General features: G+C 49.9%; 2 protein-coding genes across 2 annotated transcripts in view; one reads left to right on the forward strand and one right to left on the reverse strand.

Moving 5' to 3' along the window:
- The window catches only part of TP53RK (TP53 regulating kinase), a 1,847-nt gene extending 1,446 nt beyond the window's left edge, over positions 1–401 (reverse strand). Inside the window, exon 1 of the mRNA XM_026085466.1 lies at positions 374–401. Coding sequence (XP_025941251.1) covers positions 374–386 — 13 coding nt within the window. The 5' untranslated portion in view covers positions 387–401. The remainder of the gene's footprint in view (positions 1–373) is intronic.
- Positions 402–4,108: 3,707 nt separating this feature from the next.
- SLC2A10 (solute carrier family 2 member 10) lies at positions 4,109–12,035 on the forward strand. The gene is made up of 5 exons (XM_026057267.1): positions 4,109–4,124; positions 7,947–9,302; positions 10,290–10,412; positions 11,032–11,167; positions 11,939–12,035. The coding sequence occupies exons 1-5, from the start codon at positions 4,121–4,123 to the stop codon at positions 12,033–12,035; spliced, it is 1,716 nt and encodes a 571-aa protein (XP_025913052.1). The 5' UTR covers positions 4,109–4,120.
- Positions 12,036–20,696: the final 8,661 nt, after the last annotated feature.

Here is a 20,696-nt window from a genome sequence, read left to right on the forward strand (position 1 = left end):
CGCCTCGGGAGCCTTCGGCGGCCGCCGGCGGAAACAGCCGAACTCCCCGCGCACCGCCCCCCCGCTGCCCGCCCGTGCCGCTCCCCGCGCCGCCGGCGCCCCCGCTATAGCGCGCACCCCGCTACAGCGCGGCCCCGCGGGGCGAGGTGAGCGGCAGCCCCCACGGCCCAGCGGGGCGCCCAGAGCCAGAGCAGCTCTCCGCCCCAGCAGCCGCCGGCGGTAAAAAGAGGCATCAGCCCAGGTCTCGTAAATAATTCTTAGATTGTTTCCCTTGGAGGTGCCAAAAGGCCATTTTGTCTTTGTTTTCCCGTCCGCAACATTTGTTTCTCGTTCACATTATTTATATTTTATTAATACATTCCATGCAGCTTACTTGTCGTTCGCATGGTGGGATCATGCTTAGCAAATATTTATCTTGTTTCAGGAACAACTTTTAAACAACATTCCCGAGTCTTCAAAGATATAGGAAATTATCCCGCAGCTCTGCCTGCTCATGGCATCCTTGCCCTGCCGGCCTCTGCAAGGCAGCAGTGTAGGATGCCCCAAAATCTAGCCAGGGAAACAGGTGCATTTTGGGGCTCCGTGTCTGGAATTTGCAGATACCACAAACAATCAAATAAACAGAAAAAAAAGTTTTCCCTGGGTTGCGGGCAGATTTTATCTGAGCATCCGTGCACAGCCCCCACAGACATACATACATAACTCAGGAGCAAGTGCACCCAGACGCCTTCAGTTCATTATTTTGGTAAACATAGTCTTCTCTCACACTGGCCAAAATCATCCTCCCAAGTTTTTCGAAACACAAAGGAAAATATTTTTGTTTTATTTTTCCCATTATTTTATTTATTTAAATATTATCTTCCCTGTGATTCCATTTATTCTTCTTCCCTTCCAATGCCATAAGCAGTTGACACAGCCCTTGGAAACCATCTAGAGCCATTCACAATATTTATGGTATCGCCCAGTATTTTTACTGGACCATTGAATCACCCCAGAGAATTTCCCCGAAGCCACAGACTCCCTGCTAAAGCGCTTAATTATGTAACTCTGTTCTGCTGGCGACAAGCGTTTATAAACTCTCCTTTTACAAACAACACAACCGAGTGAAAAATCGCTGTACGGCAAAGCTGCCCAAGGGAAAGCAAGCCTGATCCAGCTCCCGCGGCATCCGAGGGACGCAGGGGCGCGGGGCGCAGGGCGATGTCCCTCTAACGCATGGGGATGCCTTCCCCCACCTAGCAACCACCCCAGCGCCTGCTCGTGCATTGTAATTTCCATCAGTAAGAGAACTGAGCTTGGTCGGTTTAGTCTTCTGAATTCCTCCCTGAGGGTAAATTATAGTTGGAGAGAATATGCTCGAGTATGTGACTAGCGTTGCCGAACGTTGTGTCTTCCTTTTTCCAAGACAGGCTCCTCTTTCTGCTTATATTTATATTTTCATTCCTGATTTTAAAGCCTCCTGCAGCCCTGCGGTACAGATTGGCATTCATTCCTCATCGAGCTGTGCAGGGCACGTTCAGCGTGGGCCGTGCTACCGAGCGCAGGCTGCCAGCTCAGGCGCGGAGCCCTCCGGGACACATGTCCCTGCAGCTCGTGCCCGGTGGTTGGCTCAGCTCTGCAGCGGGACGGCTCCCTGGTTCAGCCGAAACCCGAAAGCCAAGATATGGCTCGGATGGAGACGTGGCTCTGCCAAGACGYGCGCGGTGCCGAGAGCACGCAGAAAGCGTCAGGAGAGCAAGGCTGGAGGCGCGCAGCAGACACGGCGCACCCAGGCCCTGCGGCTGCTCCAAGGGCCAAGACCGGAGCCCAAAGCCCGCAGCTGCTCCCTTCACCCCGTTCAGAGCACGCATGAACTGCAAACCGTACGGCTAGCAAGAGAGGTGTCACCTACACAACTCCAAAGGAAGACTTTTTCAAAATGATCCCTGCTGTGCATTATAAGAGTTTCTCATGGGCCAGTGTCAGTGGGCCGTAACCTGGCTCCCGGCACAGTGCTGAGGGCAGCTGTATTCCAGTACGTCCTAATGCAATCTTTTAGGCCACCCTTTGTAAACATGCCATAAAGCTTTGTCTGTATTCCCCAGGACCTCACCTCCTTGCTGTCTTTGCTGATAACATTTATTAGCCAGAGAATAGGAAGTCTCCAGGAAATGTAAGGGGTGGCTTTATGCTTGCAGATACACGTATGCCGAGTGAGCATGGAGAAGGTATATTTTTTCCTTCTCAAACCAGGAGAAGGATTCTAGTAAAACATGCAGGAACTCAGATGAACTCAGGTAAAACATGGGCCGTGTAGCCAGCCCACATATTTACCCAGTGATGCTGAGGACTGTGGCTCCCCTCTGCCAGCACCCGGTGGGCTCTGGCTCCTTGCCTCACGTGACGGAGGAGCCAAGCGTGGGTGACACCTCTTCCAGCTCACACCATGGTGCACCCAAAATGTCCAGGCTTGTGCTCCGGGGAGGAGTTACAAGCTAAAGAGAGCCCCTGCCTGAATTCTGGAGGCCAGAGATCATGGGCAAGCTCACACTGCACCCCAAACTGGTGTGTTCCCAAAACGTGGAATATGAGACAAAGACACAGCACCGCAGTGTCTTCTGGCCACCACGAACCGACCTCATAGGCTGGGTCTGGGGGAAAAGAGAAAACAGCAAGCCATTCCTGCCTCTGAGTGTCATGAGCACTAACAATGATTTCAGATCTATTTAAACTACTTCAATATTAACTACAAACCCTTTTGAAAAGCTCCTTCCTGAAACACCACTGGCTTCTGTTGGAAGTCTTAGCRTTTGAAGCCATTCTTCACCTAGCGTATGATCCCTGTGCAGCTGTGAGTTTGTATTAGATACAGGGTTTTAGAAGCAATATTTTTACATACAGTATTTCCATTGAAATAGGGGAATATAAATAGGAAGCATTTATTTAATCTGTAAAATACATAGGTGATTTGAAACTTAATATACTCGATGAGAAGAAACCAAACCAAACCCTTTGATCAACTGGCTGTGCATATTGCAAGGCAGATATCCTACAGACCAAGGCTGAAAGGACACACATGATCTAGTATTGCCAATCTCAAGCACCCCAAAACCACGAGCTGCAGGAAAAAAAGCGTTAGTACCGCTGGGCTCCAGAGCAGAGACATGGCATATATCCCCTCCCTACAGGCAAGGATAAGGAGTCTTTAAATATTTCTCTTAAATTGCCCATTCAGTTAAGATGCAGAATGAACACTGAAAAGCTCTTTTAACAATATCACATGTACTCTTCGTTCTTCACCCAATGCGCTTACTTTTTTTGCACTGGAGGGGTGTGCTGGCACTGCAGCCACAGAAGTGATTGTCCACCAGAAAAGAAAACAGTTCAAACTCAGTCATGCTGCTCTTTTTTAAGGCTTGAAATGATCGATCCTTTCCTAGTAGGTGTTCTTTGGCTTTCCAGCCAAGCCATGAAAAAACTGTCATCAGCTGTGAGTCTCTTGCGGGCTTTTTGGAGGCTTTATGGTCTAGAGGAGTAAAACTCTGTGTCAAGAGAGTGTCTGGGGTCGGCGGGGAGAGGCGATTCCTGCCCCCGGCTAAAGTGACATATAGGCAGAGCCTGGGGACAGAGCTGCCCCCCAGGAACACAGGCCGTACCCTGCTGCATCCGCGTTTTCAGAGCGGTTAGAAACACAACCATAACCCTTTGATGAAACAGCACCAGTTTGTGCAGGCAAATCCAAGTCAGCCTGAGCATTCGCACACCCGACTCCGGACGCGGCTGCGGGGGGCAGCGGGAGCCAAGCGCCGCTGGTGCCCCGGAGTCGCTCCGCGTCTCGCCGGGCTCCGCACAAGCTCTCCAGGGCGGCGCGGCCGCGGAGGCACCAGGGAGCGGCTTCCGCCCCGCAGCGCCGCGGCGGCTTCGCGGGGGCACCGCGGTGGGTCGGAGCCCCCCAGCGCCCGCCGGGGCGGAGCGGAGAGGAGCGGAGCGGAGAGGAGCGGAGAGGAGCGGGGCGGGCAGGGCCCCCCCCGGCCGCGGCCGCCCGGCAGCGACGTGGCGCCGCGCCCCGCTCCGCCCCGCTCCGCGCCCGCCGCCGCCGCCGCCGCGCAGCCCCGCGGCCCCGGGCCCGGCCCGCCGCGCCATGGGTGAGTGGTGCCGCCGCGGCGGGCGGGCGGGCAGGGGCACCCCGGGGCGCCGCGGGGCACCTCGGCCCCGTGCCCCGGCCGGGGGGTCCCGAGCGGGGGGTCCCGGGCGGGGAGCCGGAGCCCGGCGCCGGGGCTGCGCCTCCGCCGCTGCCGGCCCCGCCGCGGGGTGCCGAGCGGCGGGAGGGAGGCAGCGAGCCGGGGGCCTCGGGAAGAGGCGGCAAGGCTGGGACGGGCAGGTTTTGCCCCGTGGGAAGCCGAAACTTTCARCTTTTCCTGAAGGCTCAGAATGGCGCGCGCTCTCTTTCTTTCCCTCTCTCTTTCTTTTTTCTTTTTTTTTTTTAGCACTTCCAGCAGCAAACCTTAGGAGACAAGTAGTTTCCTGTGACACAGCCCTTAAGGCGATTCCAGCAGCATTAAGGGGGAAGAGAGAGGGCTGCATGCAGGACTAGAACAGCAGAGACGGAGGACCAAGAGCTAAACTTTTTGCTAAAGGAGGCTGCGTTGAGCCTGTTGACGCTGGTATATGTAAATAAAGTCTTTAGCAGTTCAGAAGCTGGCTCGGTCTCAAGCCAGGTCAGCAGCACCAGTTACTGCGCTGCCCTGGACCTTGGCCCTTTGGCCAGATTTTGCCGTGGGCAGGGAATCGCCTGTCATGACTCCTTGTGAGACCCACCAAACTTTCTGTCCTAATGCAAAGGTCTGAAAAATCCCTGAATTTCCTGACAGCATCAGAATTAACTGTATACAAAGCTGGATTTAAATCAAGTTCATAAAACATTACTGCCCATTAAGTTAACAAGAAATATGTCAAAATCTGATCGAATCAGCTCTGGTATTTTCAGCTAGGCCGTACGTGTCTGAGTTTGTGACTTGAAACTAATGGCCTGCCCACTTTATGCAAAGCCTTTTATTTTCACTGAGCAAATATTATTTCTAATTATCTGCCTAACATGTGTACAAAAAGTGATAAAAGCAGTGCAGGTAGTCACACAGAGCATGGTGGGGGGGATTGGCATGTAGCCTGGATGGCAGAAGTAACACTAATGAAAGATAGAGTTACAGAATAAATACAAATATAAACGTAGCCATCACTGAGAAATAACCTTTACTGCTAGCTGTAATTAAACGCTGAATAGAGACGCTTCCTTTTAAACACAGCTTGTGAGGAAAAAAACCTCTTAGGCAGCCTTGACTGAAGAAAATTTTCCATCCTCTGGTAGTTATGTCCACATTCTTTCCATATACAGTCTACTGAAACTGTGAGTATTTCTAACTAAACAAAACCCATGTGAGAATACTGATACCATCATGTGCTGTAAACCAGCATTTTACAGTGCAAATGTCTAAGCTAATGCATTTTACCTGTGCCTCCAAAATTTCAGCTAGGGACAGGAGGTCACTGTTACTGCTGCTCCGCAGTGGTGCCTCCAGGGTTTCCAGCCCCCCTCATCCGTGGGGGTTCTCGCGCCGTGTTTGCTCCCGCCTGCAGTGAGCATCTCCCAGCAGCGTGCTGAGCAACATGACTAATGGCTCACCCATGGTCGCCCTTTCATCCTCTCCCCAGGGCGAGGAGCACGTGCAGCAAGCACCTTGTTTTTGCAGGGTTGCTTGGAGTGGGTTGGTTGATTTGCTTTGCTTTTGCTGTTGTTTCTTATTTTATCTAAACTTACATACTTACTGAAGTTGCATACTTGACTGTACGGGAAGGACAAGGTCAAAGAATTGCTTCTTGTACTTGTGGCAGACAACAGTGAGATTTTTAGCTCATGGTGAAGTTCATCCCATAGCTGTGGATCAGCCTCAAGAAAGTTGTGCCTGGCTTGGGGGTCCTAGGTGCTGAGTGCTAGAGAGAGAGAAAGGAAGAAATCAGGGCCAGTGCCACAAATACTGAAAGTGTAAGAGTAGCTACGAGAAATAAACCTTTGCAAGCAGCATTTTTAACTACACTATTCATTCATCCTTATTTTCTACAAGTCAGATTATTCCCATACTATTTTTCTTTTCTGTAGTGTGTCCATCAAAGCTGTCCAAATCACTCTGCAAATATGAATTCACTCTCTCAAACTCTTCTCACAGGTAGGCTGCAAGGTAGTATTACTCCTATGAAGAGGAATGGGAAACTGAGACCTAGAAATTTGGGGCTGCGCTCAGTTCACTGACATAAGTACTCGCATGAAAAGATGCCATGAGGTGTGGGAGAGCTCTAACAGGGCTAGGAGGCCTGTGGGACCCAAGGTAGACCCAGCAGCTAGCAGCCTCGCAGGGCACCCTAGGAACTGAGAGTTGTCGTCCTGATGGCAGAAAACTTTCTCTTTGTGCTCTCCCTGTTGCTCAAAGAGAAATCTAGTTTAAATCCCCATCCCCACCCTAGCAAATTTTGACAATGAGTAATGGTCCCCTGCTATCTCCCCCCAGGTTTGTTCCTGAATTCAGCTGTGAAGAACAGCCATCAACCTCCCAGTAAAATATTCAGCAGTGAAATAGTTAATGCTGCTATTTCAAGTTCCCTTAGATTTCCAAGTTAGATTGAAATGCATGTGGCATCCATCACCTCTCACTGCAGGCTTTTGAATTCACGCTCCTTAACCTGCTCTCCTGAGATCTGAAGAGTTTGTTCTGAGTGAGAGCTTAGGGCCTGGAGTTGTATTTGGGCTGCAGTTGAGAAGGAATCCACACACTGCAGTCATTTATCTGGCCATATAATCACATCATAAATAGAGCCCTGCCTATAGGATACCATTATCTGATGAGAAGATGTTAAAAGGGAAAATTACTGCCTCAGTTATTATATTTGTAAATCATCTGAAAAACTAAGTTAGAGGAAAGAAAGGGTATATAAGACATAGCAACTCTTATTTCCATTAACTTGGCCAGCCATTTCTCTCCTTGCCGACGTTCAGATCAGGAAATGGAAAAAAAGTAACTGCTAGTTTAGTAAGCTGTAAGTATAGTGCCACTCATCAGTGGAACATAAAGTTGTTTAGTATTTCTGTGGTAAATGCTTCACAACACTAAAAATTAAGTTCAGAAGCATCTGTTCTCCCAAGGAGGCTGGTGAGCCTAGGATGTCCATTGAGATGGTGAGAGGATTGCTTGGAAAAAAGCAGGGCCTTATTGAAAAGAGATTAGGGGAAGAAGGTGTAGCATACAGAGTGCAGGGCAGTGGCACACATTTTCTCCAGAAATATGAACACTGCAGGGCTTGGAGAATGGATTTGGTGAGATGTTAGAGGGAAAGCAAGAACAAGCAGTAAAAAAGGGGACAGGGACAGGCTGTCCTTTCCAGCTCCCTGTGGTGAGACCGAACAGGCACCAGCAGATTTCTTCAGTGAGTCACCTGTGAAATTCATAGCTGGTAAGGAATGCTTCTTCTCGTACTGAAAGCTTCTAAGCTGCAAACTGTGGACTAGATCATTACAATGATAATGCAAAACTCATTCAAGTACAGAAAGCAGAAGATAAATTCCCTTCCCTGCACAGTTTTCATATTTAGAGCCAAGGAAGAGAAATGATAGAGGATTCTCCAATACAATTCCAGACAGTACAAATCACCGTCTTTCACTACGTCTAAGTCTTACCTTTGTTAACAAAGTGCTGTTTTCAGAGTTCTGCCCCCCAAATGTGTGCCACGGCAGTTAGTGGAAGTACATGCAAGCCTGATGGATTGTGTGAATGTCTACAGCGCTTCTCCACACAACATGATGATGTTGGGGCAATTTGACCCTGTGGTAGGCCAGAACAGCTTTTTCCAGCTTGTACATGCTGCCAGCTTTCCTGCAAGAGCCAGAACACTGAACTTAGCATTGCTTGCTTGTTTTTCAGGTCGTGCACTGCTGCTCCTCCTGTTGTCTGCAACAGTCTCTCTCCTGGGCGGGTTGATATTTGGATACGAGTTGGGGATTATCTCCGGTGCGCTGCTGCAGTTGCAGATAGACTTTCACCTCAGCTGCTTCAAGCAGGAAGTTCTTGTGAGCTCCCTGCTCATCGGAGCTCTCCTTGCCTCACTGGTTGGGGGGATTCTCATTGACCGCCATGGAAGGAGGAGAGCAATCCTGGTCAGCAACTTGGTCCTGTTGTTTGGCAGCCTTATTCTGACATTGGCGAGGTCATTTATTGGGCTGGTCATTGGGCGCATGACCGTGGGCTTTGCAATCTCTGTCTCATCCATGGCCTGCTGCATCTATGTCTCAGAAATGGTGGCTGCTCATCAGCGAGGACTGTTAGTGTCTCTCTATGAAGCAGGCATCACTGTAGGCATTTTACTGTCATATGCGCTGAATTACATCTTTGCAGACGTGGCAGAGGGATGGAGGTACATGTTTGGACTGGCCATCGCCCCAACTGCCATGCAGTTCCTTAGCATCCTCTTTCTCCCAGTGAACCCTGTTAAATTAAACTCTTGGGACTCAGACTCCCAGAAGGATCTCATTCAACTGCAGACCACAGAAGACAGAGAGGTAGCAAAGCGGGAGCCGTATAAGGAGAAGCATTACTCTTTTCTTGACCTTTTCAGGACCAGAGACAACATGAGAAACCGGACTCTGGTGGGCCTGGGACTGGTGCTCTTCCAGCAGTTCACTGGACAGCCCAATGTCCTGGGCTACRCTTCCAAAATCTTCCACTCGGTGGGATTCCAGAGCAATTCTTCCGCAATCCTGGCCTCTGTTGGGCTGGGGGCGATCAAGGTGGTTGCCACGCTTGTTGCAATGGTGTTTGCAGACAAGGCTGGCAGGAGAGTGTTGCTCATTGCTGGCTGCGTTGTGATGGCGATCTCTGTCACCACCATTGGCCTCACAAGCTGCACCGTTCCGCTGGCCATGGCCAGGGACTGCAAGGCAGCCGCAGACCCTAAYGCCTCCCACAGTTACACACAGCATCCCCTGATGCCAGCATCCTCCCGGGCCCCTGTGTCACGCTTCCCACCCGCATTAGGGGCTGGCAGAAGCCAGGCAGGCCCTGGTTCTGCTGCCACAAGAGGTGCACAAAGCAGAGGCGTTGTTACTGATTCTTCCCACATTCAGAAAGTGGACTTGGCAGGTCAGTCTGAAAAAGAGACGGTGGAAAGCACAGGGTCTCCTGTCAGTGGAGTTCCCTTTACAGAACATATGGTTTTAAATTGGATTACACTGCTGAGCATGATGGCTTTTGTGAGCGCATTCTCAATTGGATTTGGACCCAGTAAGTATGGCATTTATATATCCTTGCATTAACCCAGAGAATAAAACTAGGGTTGATCTCTATAGTCCTCTTGAAAAACAGTCATTGCACATCTGCTTTACCAAGCAGCTGGGTGCCTGGAAACTAGAAGATATAGCCCTTCAGCCTACTGAATGATTTCCTAGGAGTCCAGCTCTGTCAGCTCTAAGGCTGGTGTGGCATCAGGGCAACCTTCCGTTCCATGCTATCACTACCCTAGTAATGGCTTTTTTCTGTCATGCTCATTGCAAAATCAGAGTATCCCACAAGCACTTCCTGATCTTCTTGCTGTTCCTTCTTGAAGGTTTCTCACTATCAGCTGGTCGTCTTCTGAAATTATTATTCATTCATTGAATAAGAATACAGATTAGTTCTTACTTCCTTGTGACTTCTAGCATTTTCTGGCAAGTATTGTTTTAAATGCTTTGGTGGGAGAAAACAACATCTAAGGAAGTGAGTAGAAAGAACTTGAGGAAAAACATAAGTGCACAGCAAGTCTTGTAAGCTTGACAGTAACCCTGTACATTATTTCAAGCAAAATAACCCTAGGATAGGAGAGACTAATATATACATTGCTTTCAGCTCTGATTTTAGCCCAAATGCAATATTGTCTCCCTCATCCTGCCCCTTTCTCACTTCCTTAAAAAGAGCATGTCCCGACAGCAGGCTTGATTTGCCAGATCATTTCCGTCTGCTGAGTGACCAGCTCCCCTGCTTTATTGTTTGCTCACTGAACCTGTATCTCTGCATTTTTATATAATTCCTCCCCAGAGTGCTGCAGGTAGAAGTTTTAAAGTGTTCAGCTGTAACCTGACACTAAGATCCATGAATGTTTTACCACCAACAGCAGTGGGTGCTGAGTGAAGCCAAAGTTTGGTGCTCTTTAACTGCCCCCCCCCCCAAAATCTTCCTTGCCCATTTCCCAAATAAGTTGCTTAAACCATATGACTGTCTTTCTAATCTCTGCAGTGACCTGGCTGGTCCTCAGTGAGATCTACCCTGCCGGAATAAGAGGAAGGGCCTTTGCCTTCTGTAACAGCTTTAACTGGGCTGCTAATTTACTGATCAGTCTCTCGTTTTTGGACCTTATTGGTAAGTGTCCCCCCATCCTTCCATTTCCCACAGGTAAGTCCATGAAGCCACAAGCTGTCTGGACATTAGGTGCATTTTGAGCCCTGGGGACTTGGCATTGGAATAGGTGTGATCAATTTATGGAGAACTGATGCCTCTGAGAGCAGATTTACTAGACAAAACAGGCAACATCCACCTGCTGAACTGGCAGATGCTATTCTGAGCCCCTTTGTCACGCGTTTCATAAGAAACAGCCATCACCCAGTGGGCTGTACTATGATACTGCAGTATCAGGAAACCATGGAGTTTGCAGCTGTAATGTCTGTAGCTTTGCAGCCTTTCTGGCTGGCAGAGCTGTCTCGATTGAGGATTCACCAGGCATTGCTGGGCCCTGGAGCTGAACTGCCTTCTTGCTCCTGCTGTGGCCCTGCTGGGCCAAGCTTGGGGTGTCAGATGTGTGTGAGCTGTCCTTCTCCCTAGCTGATTCCTGGTCCAGCCCTTGCAGATAAGCCCTTTTGAGGGCTTCAAAATACCCCTACCAGACACCAGTGACTACCTTGCAGTAAGAGGCCAGCTTCCTTCATACCCATGATGTGACTTACCTCTCACAAACCCTTCACACACTTGAATCTCTCTGCAGATGCCATTGGTTTCTCTTGGATGTTTCTTCTCTATGGACTGATGGGAGTGATGGCTGTTATATTCATTTATCTTTTTGTTCCGGAAACGAAAGGACAGTCCTTAGAGGAGATAGACCAGCAGTTCTCACGGAAATGGTATGTGTGCTGTTGTGCCAAAGTGACAGTAGGCGTTTCCTGCCATTGAGCCTCTGCAGCTTCGAGAATACCTGCCCCAGGATCCCATTCGTACCTGAGGTCTATAACATTGGACAGTCCAGGCCTACAGTTCCTGGCCTGTTGTAAAAGTCTGGTCAATGCTACTGCAAATATCTTGGGTTCACAACTGGGCTGTGAAACAGAGTGTGTGCTCAGTGTCACGTTACATCAGACACGTTCATTGCCCTGGGCCCTATTGCCGTGCTGCTGAAGGGCACTAGTGACAGTCAGGGGAGGAAAAGGGGCAAGAAACCTGGATTTGTGGGTCAGGAGAGGACAGCAGGAGCAGAGGGGAACAAAAGGGGAAGATACACTTGTCATTTCCCCTATTTAGAGTATTCTTAGACTGATCACTCAGCTCTGAGGCAGGTGCATCTTCCCATGTAACACAGGACAGGTTCTCACCCAGGGATTTCTGTGCAAAGTCTGCAATTCCTGGCTGGTCTAGAGAAGATCATGTGGGATTTGTGCAATTGCAGTTGTGAAGGGAGATCCCAGGAGGTGACTGCTGGTGTGCGACAGGGCAAGAAATGCCGGGGTGGAGGTAGGCGGTGCTGCCACAGAGCTGTGATGGCAAGAGGCAGGAGCACACATTGCATGGGGATGGGGTTGATGGTGGGGGAGAGGTAACTCTTGCTGTACATCCAGGCCTGTCTAATTCCTCGCTGTGGGCAGCAGGTGCTTCAGTTGACCTTAGTCATTGCCCAGCAGGTTGTGGAAAGGAAACATGTTTCGACCAAGACGTGGAAGAAGGGCAAGCCGCACACAAGCTCAGTACCAACGTGTGGAGCACACCAACAGCACATGAAACAACTGACGTGCTGTCAGCATCACCCTGAGAAAAGGAGCAGCCTCTGGGCTATCAGGAGATGCCTCTTCAATGGCTTCAACTGGTGATCCCTGCTCAGAGAGAGATCTCACTGCAGTGCCTTATACCTTGGGAGAGTAGCAGTATCTATCCTTTGGGTCCTTGGAGAATCCCTGGTTGCAGGCAGGGAACATGTCCTTCCTTTGATATCTGTTACTGTTCAAGGGACACCATAGTCTGTGTCTTCCATCATTTAAGAGATTAATGGTTTTGTATGTGAGAAATAAAGCACAACTTTGGCTGACAACATTTTCCATCCATGCAATTCTTTTGTAAACAAAGTGTATTATTTTCCAGTTCTCCAAAGTTGTTGCTTTAGAGAGGGGACAATATTGCAGGAGAAATGTGTCAAACACTTAGCATTGTACATTAATGTCATCACCCTTTATAACTTCTGTGTAGGAGCCTGGAATTTGAATTTGGAGCTAATTTAGCTAAACACCCTGTTTCAGTAGAGACAGACTGAGTGCTAGCTCACAGATTGCTATTTTCCAAAGCGTAAAGGCCTAGCAGCTTGCACATCTGATTTCACAAGGCCTRTGTCTACACAGATGTAGATGTACATCTCACATGCGTATTTGGCTGCTTTTTTTTTTTTTGTACACAGAGGCAGTTTTGTGTTCATAACTAGGGCTTACATGCACAAAAATGCACACAATATTCTGGTACCTTCTACAGGTTTTCCATCTCTTACAATTGTACATTCTTTGATGATTTTTTTAGGCCCTGTCACCCCTCCTCCTGACACATATACACTATAAAAAACAAAACAAAACACTCTGCTAACACCACACTTATTCCCAAAAGCTTGTGAGAGGAGAGAAGCTGGCTCCTATCCTACTGACCATCCAGCCTTGCCTCTTCTGAACCCCAAAAGAACCAAGTCCCAAAGGTCAGTGCATTTGGCTAAAAATGCAACCACTGGGCAGCTCTTTGGGGACCAACACTCATTATAGCAGGCCACTTGGTTGGCACCACAGTCATAGATGGAGGATGTGGCTCAGGCCAGCTAATGTCATGTGGCCGTGTCAACCAAACCGCCTGTCTCAAAGAGAGGTCAGGTCACAAAAGCACTGGAAAATGGTCTCCTGTCTTTGGCTGTAATTCATTCCACAACTGTTCAGTGATTGCTCGAATCACTTTTTGGAAGTGCTTGTCCCTTCCCATTCCTGAGGGAATGCCCCCAGCCTTCCTTGCTCACCTCTGCCTTGGCTGGGAACACCACCAGGCCTTGCCCTGGCCGCTTCAGCAAGCTCTTGGGAAGCAGCTGGAAACACCCTCACGTTTTTGAAGACCCTCATGGATTGCATATGCTATTGTCTCAAGGGATGTAGTGACACCTGTAAAAGATAAAATGGATGCTGTCTTCCTAAAGCTGTGAGCCTGCCTCAGAAGCCCATGAATACTGAGCGGTATCACAGGTAGCACTCTGACTTACTGGGGAAAGAAGAATTGGTGCTCTCCTAGAAGCTAAACTCGCATCCTCCTGATTCTGACTGCGGCCTACGGCCCTTCATAACGGGGTCACATATTCATCCTGCCATCCCTGGGCACAAGGGGAGCTGTGCGTATGTGCTTGCATGCACACATATGTGTATTTGTGCTGCAGGAGCAATACTGAGAAAAGGCAGCAGACCTAAAGGGCTATTTTTCTTTGCAGGCCGTAACCATTTCCTCCCTGCCACCAGCAGCAAAAGGGGTGTTAAGAAGTGCTCTTCCCTGGCGTTGCACTTGTTGCAGCCTTGCCAAGGTCAGCCACAGCCCCACTTTGGGGTTAACCTCTAGGTCTGGGTAATGACTGCTCTCTAGTACTCACGTCAGGCATCTCAGCGAGGGTAACAAACTGCACTGTCTAGTGTCTACCACGAGGTGACACCCAGAGACCAGCAGAAGTCAATCCTCCTTCCCCGGGATGTAAAAGCTTTGCTCTGCTTTGTCCTGAACCTGATGCTGCAAGTTCACCCTGGCAGTAGGAGTGCCAGCCTGGGGACACACGCGCACACACACACACACACACACACCCTGTCTGGCAGGGCATCCACGACCAAAATCTCAGCCTGCCTCACCCTTTGGACACACCTTCTGAGCCAAAGGTGCTCCATCACCCTGGAAAGACGGGATGCTGGTGCTTCCCCATCCAGCGTCCGTGGCCTTGGGGGAGTCCATGAGGAAGGGAGGAAAATTTGAATGCAGATTCAGAGAAGCCAGCGACATCTGTTCAGTGCAGTGCGTGCCGGGGTGCTGCCTTCGTGGGAGGGGATGCCAGCACAAGGGTGCCTGTGGTCAGGGTGTGCGTGTCAGCTTGGCTCCGGTCTGTGCTTCCTGCCAGCTCCCTTCCAGGACACCTGGCCCATGTCCTCCTTATGGGCAGATCCGAGGGGAGCCTGCAGGTTTTTTCTGTGCTGCGGAGGCTGATGAGGGCTGGAGCAGCTGGCCCCAGAGGCTTAAAGGCTGCAGCTGGCAGCCCCCAGGCTGGGCTGGCTGATGGGGCAGCAAGCAGGGCTGCTCAGGTTCAAAGGGGGGCAATCTGGACCAGGGGCATTAAGCAGGGCTGCAGATATTGCCAGGCTCTGTGGGTGATGGTACAGGAAGCTTTAAGTTAGCTTGTTGTAGGGGAGGCTTAATAAGAGTAGGGTAAGAGGGCTATCTTTCCTGCTTTTTCACAGAAATACTCAGCTAGTCTGAACTTTCCAAACTCAGCAACTGAAGCTCATGAGCAGGTAGAGGCCAGTTCATGGCACAGAGTGCACCATGTCCGGGGCGTCTGTACTGGGGGCAGGCTTTGTGCTCATGCATCAGTGAGCGCCCAAAGTGCAAGACACGGGGAGCAGGTCCCGGGAGAGCCTCGGGGACATGGCAGAGCAGGTCCTCCTCGCTCCCACAGTGCTTTGGGTGCTGAAGGGGACACACACGCCAGGGAGAAAGAGCTTCCCACTGGGGAGGGAAGCTCTGATCTCTTCAATGAGCCTAGCCTGCCAGCGGATATCATGGACTCCTGCACCTTAATCATAACARAGCTGGGCTGGTGGCACTGAAAAAAGGAAGGTCATAGAGGAGTGTTCAAATGAGAAGCTGGAGGAAAGTCGGTGGGTACAATAATCCAGACTTGCACCCCCTGTGAGGGGGATGTAGCTACAGTTAAAGACCAGGAGGGCAATAAATAGTGCCTTGGCAGTAGGTGAGGAAGGTGAATTTGACCACGTATGACACTGGCAGACCCACAGGAACAGTATTAAGTAACAAAGCAAGGGCAAAACCTACAGGTGCTTCTTTACCAATACTGGAAGCTTAAAATATATAAGCTCATGCTAGGCATTCTCATTGCCCTAAACGACAACGCCAGTGTACAGGCATCCCAGCGAGCTGCTGGAAGGCAAATAGTCAGTGGGATAAATGTTGCTAGGCTACTGGCTGCAGAGGAATGATGGAGCAGGACGTGCGGGGCGGACGGGTGGCACTGTGGGTGAAGGATTGCACCAAGCAGAGCAGCAGAAAAAGAGCATCACTAGAGAATGCTTGAAATAGGAAATCTCAGACTCCAACAGGAAAAATTTAGAGCCAGGACTGTGCTACTGACTGCTGATCAGGATGAAGATAGCGATCAGAAAATATAAAATGAGATTAGAGAAGCTGAAATTTAGGTCAGGTGGTAATAGTGGGAGATTTCAGCTCTCTATATATAGATTGGCTCAGTGATTCATCAGGATGAAATAATGTTTTTGGATACAATAAACAATAGTCTTCCGGAATAACCAGTCTTAAAACCTGCAAGAAGAGCTGCTGTGCTAGTTTTGGTCCGCAGTGGTGCACAGGACCTACTTGACAAGGTGTTTGTGGGAGAGCTGCTCTGTACCAGTGACCACAATACAACCAGTTTAATGCTGTAGTGGGAGGGAGCACACCAAATAAATCCAGCATGTGGCTATGCAATTTCAAGAAAGGGAACTATGAAAAAATGAGGTGATTAGTCAATAACAATAACAAAGCTAAAAGGAACAGACGAAAGGCAAGAAGCCTGCAAGCAGTCTGGAGGTGATTAAAAAATACTCTATTAAAGCCCAAGTAAAACCTGTGCCACAGCTCAAAGAAAACCAAGAGGTCCTCAAAAACACACTGTCTGGCTCAATAGGAAGGTTAAGGAGGTATCATTTAAAAAAACTTACATAGCCATGGGATTGAAAGAAAGCATTGAGGCTTATTTGCTCTCCCTAAATGTCATCTCCTACTGCCACTGTTGGAGATGGAAGTTTGTGCCAGATGGACCATTGGTCTGACCCAGTGGGGAATTTCTTGCATGATGGGAAGGTTGGAAAGGGGCTGCTAGGCCAAGCTGAGGGCTGGTGCCATCAGGAATCTTCTGACTCCTTTCAGGCATGGGGCTGGGAATTGAAGGTAGGTCAAAGCTTTGGATTAGGATGAATTTAAGCTCACAAGGCAGAGGCTCAGGGGCACTTGTGATGGGAATGCCAGGGAAAGTTGCAGACTCTCATCAGAGGCTCGTACCACATGCCTGAGCCACAGCAGAGGCCACTGAGGCCTCTGGAAGGCTTCTGAGGTTAGCAGAGTGGATCGGAGGAGTCCCCAGGATATGTGAGCTAGTTTCCTCCATAATCGTCTAACTGGACAAACATGTCCCCTCTCTAAATTTGTGAACCATTAGTGCAGAAACAGGCTGTTTCTCTTTTTCTCTCCCCTGAGGCTGAGACCCCGTAAGACTAGAGGATACAGAAATGCTTGAGGCAGTGATAAATCTTCTTTAGTGGGCTTTTATTTCCTTTTCTTTCACAATATTTTCTTTAGTTTCCCAGCCAAATTTTTTCTAAGGAAAGATTTCTGACTTCCTTTGAGCCACAGCTCAACATCTGTCCACATTGGGGGCTGAAGTAATACACTGTTAGGGGTTTTGATGTCAAGCCCAAAACCCCACCAGGGATTTATGCAGCTCTCCCCTTTCCTCCCTCCTCCCCTTCAAACAGTCTTTCATTTGCTCTCACTAATTGTGCTGTCATGCCTTTCTTTCTTCCCCGGTTGTGCAGACAGGCTTTCATGCAGGCAGGTTTCAGTGACGGATGCTTGTGCCATGAGCTCTCCTGCGAGGTGGGTTGTGCAGGCATTAGCTGTGTAGTGTGCGCACACCCTGACCGAGCTGAAACGGTCCAGGCACCCCTCCAGCGGGGGGACGGATTAGGTAGTGGCTTCCCTGCGCCCCGGGGTAGCTGCTGGATAATAGCTGCCGGCTGGGAGAGTTCAGCCAGCCCACCCGCAAATAGCACTTGCTCATTTAAGTGGGCAGGAAAAGATTAACCGAGCATCTATTGAAAACTGGAATGGGAAAGTCTTCAGAAGGATTTGGGTTGGGGACCAGGCGCTGCCTTTGGAAAGCGCAGTGTCCCTGGTGAGTGTGGTGGCGCGTGGGAGGACAGCTGTCACGGGACGCATTGCACCCGGGTGGGACAGCACTGGTATGGGGCGGGCCGCTCGTCAGGCCAAGGCTCGTATGGGTGGCCATGAAGACCRGTGCATTCACTGACCTGTATGCAATTGTGAAACAGGATTTTGGGGCAGGGGACCATGTAAATCAACCTGCTAGGACAGAAACCTGACCTCAGGCCTTGCCCACAAAGGAGGGACAACTCCCACCTTTGAGCTTCCTACCAACTCTGAAGGCATCAGGAATGCAACCAGAAGCAAGGCCTGTGGGGGCTCAGAGCCCAAACTTCCCCACAGGTGTGCCTGCGCCCGGGGAATCTCGGTGGCCTTTGTCACTGGCAGGTGTGTTACGTCCCTTGCGGTGAGGAAGACTGGGGCACAACAAGCAGGGGAACGCACCTCTCAGGTTTCTGGATGATTCATGTGTCCCGTATCTCTGCTTTCTAGCACTTCCTTGGGTCTGAGGACAGGGAGGAAAGAGCAAGGGGCCGGCTCTGATCACCAGAGCTAGCCCAGGACACCACAGAGAGCTCCTCAGAGGGGGCTGGGACCCAGTGCCCCAAAGTGAGATGTGGGGGACCCGTGAGGACCGCCCGGGCCCTCTGCCGTCCCTTTGCGTGTTGGGCCGGGCGCTGCTGTCGCTAGGAGGAGCCCTGGCCCTCGGTGCCCGGCGGCYCCCCAGCTTTGCGCCCCCCCGGCCTCCTCTCCCTCCGTGCGCTGGAACGGAAACAGCTGCCCAGGCTGCTGCTCCGGGCGGGCGCTTCCAGCGGAGGCTCTGCCTTCAGCCTCGGCCGCGCAGCTCGCCCCGGACAGCCTGGCCGTAGATCCGTGAGCACCAACGTGCCCAGCGGTCGGTGGGGTGCTACTGCCCGGCACAGATTTACTGCGGTGACAGCTGGGAAGAACCCCACGAAGTCCAATATTTTGTCAGACCCACAGAGGAAGATGAACTAGATTATTATTCCTTTTCCATTTGATTAGAAATTGTGTCTTGTGTTTCAGATGCCTGCCTGTGAAGACAGATTTCCAAAAGAGACGGAGAGGCATTTTGCCTGTGCGGTGCCTGCAGGCCACCACAGGGACAGGCTGGGACGTGGGCAGCCCTGCAGTGCGTAGGGGCACTCGCACAGGCGGGACGCTGAACTGCAGGGAGATTGACCAATGCAAAATTAATGTGCGCTGTCAAAGAGTGGACTTTTAAAGCGCAAAGACAGGCCACCCCTCTATTTATAAGTGCTCTTGTAATGTGCCATAGTCAAAATCCAAATGATATAGAACTAAGTACAACCCTTAACTTGTTGATTGTGGTCCAAACTGACTGCAGAAACCAGCTCGTACACGAAATGTGCAATGCTTGAGACCATTACAGAATCCTCAAGCCCAGCCACGGTAACATGATCTAGGTGACTGACTTAGCAGAAAATACAGGAAAGTGTCGCACTCCTTGGTGCAAATACTTCCACAGCTCAGGAGAGAAGTGCGAGGATGGGGGTCCACAACCTTCTTGTGCATGTGAAAGCCACTAGCTCGAGGACTGGATCCTGCTTAGTCTCTGCTTGGGGGGATACAGGGCTGGATGAAAGGAGCCAGGATACATGAAATATGATAACTGGAAAAAATATAAACCAGAAGATGGGCTGTTTAATGCACTACAGATCCAGCAAAACAACCAGAGCCGAACAAAAAACATTCCTCGTATTAGAACAAAGATACCGTCTCGACCCAGGGAGAACCTGGGAGGAGAAGTGCGTGTTGAGATGTGTTTTATTAGCTCTGTATGTCTCTAGGCACTGCGTGGATCAGACCCCAACTGAGCATGACGGCTGGACTTTCTCCTTGCGCTGCCTGTCTCTCCTGGTCCTCTCTGAAGGTGCCTCTGCAGCTCCTTTCAGGCTGCCGAGTGCCTCTGAGCCCCCCATATGTGCTGAAGCTTATTAAATTAGCAGAAGGAGAATTGCCATCACTTTCAATCACAGGAGTAAAGCAGTTCCTGGGCAGTTCTTTCTCTAAGCATTTTAGCACCCACTAAATGAGAATGTAGAGCAATAGTTTGTGTTTCTGCACTGGTCTCGCTGCCCACGCTAGATTGAGAGTCTAAGAAGCAAGGAGAACAGGGTGGCAGATGGGACTGGGACAGGAGAAGTAAGGTCTCCCCCAGGCACCAGGAAGCTGAATGTTTGCAGAGTGAGCTGCTCTGACAGAGGTCACACTTAGAAAATCCTGTTGTCCTTATGCAGACAAGATGCCTTGGACTGGGATGGGAATTAGACCTAGTGTTGGGCTGCAGTTCCAGGCAATCCAGACACCACCACTATGCCCTGGTTCTAGTAGCAGAAATTCAGCCTCTGCATAAGCAGGAACTCCATCCTTAGCTTTTCAGGCTCAGCTGCCTGAGCGCTTCACACCATGGTTGTGTTTGTGCTCACTGAAAGCTTGTAGGACTAACAACCACCCTTGTGTTCTCATTCATGCAACCCTGCTCATAGCTGGGCCCTCGTGCCTGTTGTGACCTCCAGCAGCAATGCAAATAAAAATGTCAGTACTATTACTATTAATAGTGCTTCTATTCCTGCTGCCATTATGATTGCTTCTGCTACTATTAATAATAATATTTACATATGCAAAACCACAGATGCAAAACAGATGGTTTGGTTGAGACCTCTGAAAAACTTGTCTCTGCCACATAAATTTATGACAAAGACAGAGAGTTAACCACACACCGTACCATATAGAGAACAAATAGACGGGGAAAAAGAACGAAATAATTCCTTCCATATTCCCAAAAGAGGCTGAAACTCTTCCATTCCTTCTCTCTGCTTCTATCCTTTCTAGCATTTAAGACTCTTTTCCAGTATCAGGTCAGGGATGGTTTCCATATTTGTTCAGACTTGTCTAATTTTATTTTCCAGTTCAGCTATTATTTTTTCAGATGCATCTTTTCCTGATGGATGGAAAATGGAAAAGGAATCACTCATCTGCTCCCTGCAAGCTTTTTCCTGACCACTGGGAAGCTCAGGCACTATTCCAGAGCTGGAGTAAACCTTGCCTTGTGGAGAAAACTTGATCCCTGTTTGCTGAGTTCATGAGTCTGGGAATAATTTAAGCTAATGGGAAAAATAAAAGTGAGAAAGACTACCACTATCCTGAGCCCATCTTGATCCTTTCACCAGC

Source organism: Apteryx rowi, unplaced genomic scaffold, assembly GCF_003343035.1.
Source record: "Apteryx rowi isolate R43461 unplaced genomic scaffold, aptRow1 scaffold_0, whole genome shotgun sequence".
In the NCBI taxonomy this organism is placed as follows: domain Eukaryota; kingdom Metazoa; phylum Chordata; class Aves; order Apterygiformes; family Apterygidae; genus Apteryx; species Apteryx rowi.